This window comes from Limulus polyphemus, unplaced genomic scaffold, assembly GCF_000517525.1.
Source record: "Limulus polyphemus unplaced genomic scaffold, Limulus_polyphemus-2.1.2 Scaffold2574, whole genome shotgun sequence".
In the NCBI taxonomy this organism is placed as follows: domain Eukaryota; kingdom Metazoa; phylum Arthropoda; class Merostomata; order Xiphosura; family Limulidae; genus Limulus; species Limulus polyphemus.
In genome coordinates this window covers 29,405-36,962 of record NW_013668184.1, presented here as the reverse complement: position 1 = coordinate 36,962, position 7,558 = coordinate 29,405, and the positions used below count along the sequence as shown (strand labels likewise).

Genomic DNA, 7,558 nt, shown 5'->3' with positions numbered 1-7,558 from the left:
AGGTAAGGTAAGGTAAGTACTAACTAAACTAAACTTTTAACTTAACACGAGATAGATATATATATATATATATATATATATATATATATATTGAAGTTTTACGAGCAAACATCATTACAAATCTTGTCAGATTGCTTAATTACCAAAATCTAGATAAGTTATACAGTAACATCACTTTTGTTTACAAAAAATTTTCTTCGACAAAGCACGAGTCATAAACTGTAAATCTTGTATAAAAATATTAAAAGGCCGTCACCTATGTTACAAGTTACAGTCTCAGTATGCATGCTACATCAAAATTAATATTATACTTTATAGGTTTAAACTTTAAGTTTAACCACAGACGTCACTATTGTTTCAGACTATAGATATACGTAATACATTATTTTAGGCCTAATATTTATTGCAAATATTATCACTTACCAAATTACAGACCTTTTAGTTTTACAATGTTTCATATTTAAATACGCAATAAAACTCTCTTATTCTTAACTTCCTAGATGGGACGGGAAAACTGAACGAAAATTCTCCCATTTCAAAGTAACTGAGCAAATTTTAAAAGGCCACATAATAATATCACTCAGTTTTTGGAAGCCTCCACACAATACAAGCCTTGACTTGTACAGTACTACTAGTAGTTGTAATACAATATGAAGTGTTGAAATTTCACAGGCGGTAAGCCATCTTCCGACTCAATTTCTGCATATTCAAATCTCAAACTCTTTGATCACTAGTTTCAAAGTTAAAGCGGTATGTACAATATGAATATGATGTTACTACTAAATTGTTAAAAGCACATTACGTTACTGTTCATAATTTGACAGCCACTATTAACATGCTCCAGTACTTGTTGCTTAAGAGAAGCAACTTGTTCTCGAAGTTTGTTTACTATTGCTCCTAATTCACTATTTTCGCCTTTCATCATTGTAACTTTATCTTCCAATTTTGCGATTCTTTCCAGCTTGCGGCGACGGCATTTACTAGCTGCAATACGATTACGAAGTCTTTTTCTTTCCAGTTTAATTCTCTCTTGGTCTTGCATGTCGATAGGTGACATTGGCGGTGGAGATTGGCCGAGGCTAGGCACTGTCTGAGGCTCGTCTTTCACTAGACCCGAAAAGTATCTGCCGCTCGTTGCTACGGTCGTCGTTGCCGTCCGGCAAATCGGGTAACCAACGTTCGAATTTACTGTGTAATGTTGGGCGCTTGTTGTGGCACACAGGGCGGGGTCTAAAGCCGAGGGCTGCATACAGTCAGAGACTGCTAAAGTGACGTTTGGTTGGGTCAATGCAGGTGGCTGACATGGTAACATGGTGCACGTGCTGTTGCTCACAGCCGTAACCGATGGAAGGGACATAGAATCTGTGGGTACTGGTTGTGGGACAATGTTGCCTGCACTAGGAGCCGTAGATTGGTGTAAATGGTTGAGAGCTTCCACAAAACCCCTAGCATATTGATCTTGTTCTTCAGTAACAGATTTGGGAAAAAACTGTGAAGGAGTCGATGTCGAATTCACTCCTCCATTTTGTGTTATAAAACGCTCTAGTTCTGGTGTGCTCAGTTTTAACATTTTCAAGTCAGGCGAAGTCAGAAGAGGATCAAACTTTTGACGAGAATTATTTTTCACACTGTCAAAATCCAGCGTCATATTTCTCTTCAACATGCGTATATCAGACATGTGACGAGTGGGAGCTTCATCATAGAAAGTCGCTTCCATTACCAAACCTGCCATTTGACGGCCACGTTCTCTAGCAAGCTGTCTGAACTGCTATGGCTTCACACAGTTGACTTCTAGGCGAAATTTGGCTGCAGCAGCCTAATAATGACAATACATTTGTATAGTAAATAATGGCAGTACAGCGGCCTTCGTTCTCGACTCCTTGTTGAACTACTAACTGTTACTTCTCAAACTGCACGATTTTACGATAGATTTCTCTTAACGTTCTTAAATCCAACCCACGACTCAAACACACCAACGTGCTAAAGTGACTCAGTAATAACTCTAGCCTATGGTACTTTATAATGCTGACTAAGCTCTCCAAATATGGCATGATGTCACAGTTCTGCATTTCTATTGGATAGATTTGACGTCATTTCGGTGTCCGCTGAACGGTTTACATGGGGGTTGAGAATACCAGGAACTACGTATTTATTCGCAGGAAATCACGTGACTTCCGTTAAATATACCAATCAGAAGTTCATTTTAGATTTCATAGAAGGTTTATGGCCGCATTTAGAATATTGTCGTCTGCTGTTATTTACTGGTCGAACTCCTGTAGTACTATGGATTGTTTTTTGTAACAAAGAGTAATACTGTCTATTAAATTTATAATATGAATAACTGTATATGTAATACGTATTTGTAAAATATAAGCGTTCTATTTTCATTTAAGTTTAAACTTGTTCACACGCTCTGAAGGGGGCTTGTTTTAGATTCCAAATTGATATAAAATTCTATGACAGATCAAACGAAAAACCAAAATAAAATACAATTCAAGTTAAACATAATAACTAACAACTAGCTGAGACGTAAAGGTTTCTAATGCTTTACTGGCCCGGCATAGCTAGGTGGTTAGGGCGCTTGACTCGCGGGTTCGAATCCCCGTCCCATCAAACATGCTCGCTCTTTTAGCCGTGGTGACTTTATAATGTAACGGTCAATCCCACTATTCGTTGGTAAGAGTAGCCCAAGTATTGGCGGTTGGTGGTGATGAGTAGCTGCCTTCCCTCTAGTCTTTCACTGCTAAATTAGGAACGGCTAGTGCAGATAGCTCTCGTGTAACTTTGCGCGAAATTCAGCATAAACCAAAAAATCTAATTATTTAAGAATAATACCAATAATTAAAAGAAGAAATCCGGGAAACCATATTCGTGTGAGTGTTTCATAATAATGCGCTGTCATATAATTTATTAATTAACGTATAGTGACGATTAATAGTAGTGAATACGAGTTAATTTATTTAGGTTAACTTTCCAAGATGTGACCCCCTAAATAAATGGGTGCCCCTCCCCCATAATAATAAATAAATAAATGTAATAAATTCATATCCCCCCCCAGTGGCACAGCAGTATGTCTGCAGACTTACTAAGCTAGAAACCGGGTTTTGACACCCGTGGTGGGCAGAGCACAGATAGCCCATTGTGTAGCTTTGTGCTTAACTTCAAACAAACAAACCATTAAAGTCTAGATATGAGCAACATAACAATCAAGGGGGAGTATAAACTCCAAGCTAGCCCTTATATATATTTTTTTATCAAGCTTTCCCTCAAACTGCATCAGAAGAAAATCCATTCCAAAGAACAACCACCCTGTTAGAAAGGTAAAAACTGTATTAGCTGAAGATGAGTGACTCCTACCTTTGACACCTTCATCAGATCCATTCTAACTACTATTTTTTTTTCAAGAGAAAATAATTTCAAAGATCTCAACCTTACCTCCTATAACAACCTTTTCTTTCAAGGTATCATCTTAGTATCCCCTTCTTTAAACTTTTTTCAACAGTTTTTTAAGTAATTATAATCCTACATCATGTTTCTTTATTGCATCAAGACATTTTATCACAGGATCAAATTCTTTCTGACATTTACTCAAAGTATGACCTGGTCTTTGACATGGAATGTTGGAATATTTTAATATCTTTGTGTTTTCTTACATTGAACCTTATTTAGGAATAAATTAAATTTACCTAATAAATTTAATAATGAACAAAATAATGAAGCATGATATTCATGTTTTTTATAATTGTAACATATTCTATTTTCTTTTTAAGTTCAAAGATAGTTATGTCCTTACAATTGTTTGTACTGAATTTGATTTATACAGGGTAATCTTGCAATTTGTGGTAAACAAAATAGCCATATATATATACATACATATATGTGTGTTATTGTATTTTCAATTTATCACTGATAGTTGATATACATTCAAGTTATGAACTGGTACATGACTATGAAGCAAACTAGTAAAATTTCTAATTGATGTGTAACCATATATTTCCAAGATTGTTTATCTAGCATATTTCTTGTTAATCCCTTTGGGTCATTTCAAATATTTAGGCATTGTATTTGCTGTGCTTACTTTCTTACTCATAATTATTGATTGATATCTGCTTTGATTTCAAATTTTAAGTCCATGTGTACTCACACGTGTATAAGTAGATTTGCTTTAGCACTTGATCTTTAGAATAAGTCTTAAAATGCATACTTTGAACATGCATTAAAATGTTTGTTGGTACATATGAAATACATGACACAAAAGTACTGACACCCTCTGCTTATTATACCATAAGTGAAGGTAACATTTAAAGGATAAGCATTGGGTAAAACTTAACCAGTTTTAAGAAAACAAAAATGCAAAATACACAATTTCTAGAAACTTGACAAATGAGTTTTATAAGAAAAATATATATATATATATATGTCATTTAAAGTAGTTGTTCAAGACAAAAGTTTTGGCACCCCTGCTTTAGTATTTCATGTATCCTCATTTTGCTTTGATTACAGTATTAAGACATTTATTACAATTTTCAACCAGTGCATTATATCTTTGTTGGAATAATCTGGGCCCATTCTATCTTGCACATTTCATTCAGTTCAGACAAATTGAACACATACAATGCTTGGCTACAGCTTTTATCAAATAATATCTTTTGGATTGAAATCTGGTGTCTGCGAAGGCCATTCTAGAACTTTTATCTTTGATTTCATCATGAATTCCAGAGTTGAACTAGCCATATGCTTTGGGTACTCGTTGTGTTGGAAGATAAACCATCTGCCTACAAGCAGATAGTATCATTGTATTTTTAAGAATGTTTTGATACATGGCTGTATTCATTTGCTTTTCATTCACTAAAATCTTTCCATTCTGTACACTACTAAAACACCCCCTCATCTTGATCAAACCACTTCCAAGTTTCATTGTAGGTACAAGGTGTTCCTGAATGAGGTCTTTCCCCTTTTTTTTTCAAAACATACTGTAGCCAATTTCTGGGAAAAGTTCTATTTTAATCTCATCATGCCAGAGAATATTGTGTATTTCAGATGTTTTATTGAGTATAGGTTGCTAATATTTTTGTCTGAAAATGTACATGGTAAAGATCTATTTTTATTGACAAAAATATATCTATTAACATTTTTTTAAACTTTAGAACCTCAAAGAACATACCATAAAAACACTATTTTCATGAACATACAAACTTATGCAAGGAAGATTTATGTGAAGAAATAAGTCTACTTTTAAAATGTTATAAGACTTTCAGTATCTTTTCTTTATTTAAACATTTGTTTCATTGTTACACTTTTTATGTATAAATATTTAATAATTCATCAATTTTTGAAGGATTTATTTAAATTTCTCTGCAGTTTTGTGTATTTTCCAGTTTCTTTAAGTAGTTTATGTGAAAGTTTCAAGTTTGTTTGCTTTATCATGTTTTTGAAAATTTAGGTTTTAGATATATTTTTTCAGTATTCTTTTGATTAGAATAATCCACTAATCTTAACTAGAACTTAAAAATTTAAAAATATATTTATTTGGACTAAACAATCATTTGAATATGTCTAAATAAGCATAACTTTATAATTGTTGTTTTCTTTTTCTTCTTTATTTATATTTTTGTGAAAAGAGAATATAGACACCACACAAAGTTACTAAATGTTTCTTGACATTTTGTATGGGCACTTAGCAGTAGCATAAGTCAATAAATAGACAAAGATAATTTTTTGAAGACAAATCATTCTCCATAATGTTAATTTTGAAACTGTAAGAATGCAGTTTTGTACATAATCTCTGCATGTATTGAACAATACTGAAGGTTACAGCATTCATTCCAGGAGGTTTGGTTCCAAACATCTTCTTTCAGACAACAAAACATAAATTGTGACTATTTTAATGATACTAAAATAATTCATACTTGCTTAGCATTTGAAAACTTGCATAATATGAAATTCAATAATGTTTGTAGCTTAGTACTGTTAGCTTTGTAAACCATTTCAGTGTTATAGTGTGTTTAGCTTTTCTATAGTGTTTGGTTTTAGTTGGTCAAAATGCTAATATGCTTAATAGGCATTTGGGGTTGAATTCTAGTAGGCTCAACTTCTGCTTATAATAGAAATCTAATCTCTGTACATTAAGTATATTGATAAAAGGTCAACTTAATAACAATTACTAGAACAAAAGCTTAATTTTAAGTCTGGAAAATTGGAAGGTATAAATCTTCTTAATCTATGAACTTTCAACTTTAAAGATTTTGTTCCCATTCAAGTCAATTTCTTTTTAATTAAACTTGGACAGACTTGGTTGTGTTCAGAGTATAATATCCAGTCCTTCTATGAGTGATGTTTCTAAAAGTCATATGTCAGTGGTGCAAGCATAAGACCTATTACACTTGTTCTATTGTATGATATTGTGTATGATAGAACAAAATATGTATTCATCACTCTATCCTCAGGATAATTTATAGCATTTTTGTACCAATGACATGAGAGCATTAGTTCTGACTCTGATTGATAGTGTTGAGCTAATTCACATTATACTCCAACAGTGTCAAGTAAAGTTACCCTGATGACAATTCTATAATAGTGCAAAAAACAAGTATAATATTCCTTGTAAAATATAGAAAAACTGTACTAAAACGTTTTATTTGGAATGAGACTTATTAATCTTTGAGGCTGCAGTAGAGTCTCTAAATAAATCTTTATGAATTTTAAACCAGTAATTAATGCCTTATGAGTTTGAATTACTGTAAAGTTTAAACCTAATTGAAAACAAAATATGTTGTTACTATTAAAAGAACCTACACTACATACTTTATGGGAGATAAATTCCTAAGACTCCCCATATTTAATGTTTTTAACAATATTGATTGAAGATATAATGTTGATTAAAAACTTTTTAACTATTCTTAAGGGAAAATTATATTTTTTAAACTTTACATTACTATTTAGCTTGATAATTTCATGTACACTGAGTTGGTGACTAGTTTTTTTGTAAAGTAGAGATTAGTTCATTCCATTATAAAACCTCAGGTCTACATCATTTGCATCCTTGTGCATTTAACTGTATTTTATTCTGAATTGTCAGTATGTTCTAGATATATGTTAGTAGGACTTGGAATGATTTTAATAGTTTCGAAATTTATAAAAATTAATGTTAAATAGCAAGGTAAGTAATTATGATTAATACTTTAGAATCTGTACTAACCTTTTATGTCAAAAATAATGGTCTTTACTGTTTTTCTTATGGAGTGTTAATAAAAGTTGTCATTTTTTTAAATGTTAACATGTTGTCACAGTATGTTAACCAAGCATTGTGTAAAAAGCTGAATTCACTTGAAATGTGCTTAAGTAGATAATTATTGTATGAGACACAACTAATGGCATATTTAAAATTCTTCATGTAGTGTTAGGTTCATTAATCATGATTAAGGAAGAAGGTGTGTGGTTTTAATTAATTGTGTATCCATCCATTTTGAATTTAAGAATGAGAAATACATGTTACTGGACACCTAAGTATCGGATGTCTTGTACAATGCTTTTCATTTAGGAATAGTGTACTTGGATG

At 32.4% G+C, this 7,558-nt stretch overlaps 1 protein-coding gene across 1 annotated transcript; it reads right to left on the bottom strand.

The window, feature by feature from the left end:
• Positions 1 to 81: 81 nt before the first annotated feature.
• Positions 82 to 2,007, bottom strand: LOC106467336 (transcription factor AP-1-like). The gene has a single exon (XM_013927681.2). It carries the CDS (start codon positions 1,730 to 1,732, stop codon positions 788 to 790), a length of 945 nt encoding a protein of 314 aa, XP_013783135.1. The 5' UTR covers positions 1,733 to 2,007; the 3' UTR covers positions 82 to 787.
• Between the last annotated feature and the right edge of the window lie 5,551 nt (positions 2,008 to 7,558).

Coding starts and splice junctions, on each gene's coding strand:
- LOC106467336 (XM_013927681.2), bottom strand. CDS start 1,732: ATGGCAGGTTTGGTAATGGAAGCGACTTTCTATGATGAAGCTCCCACT.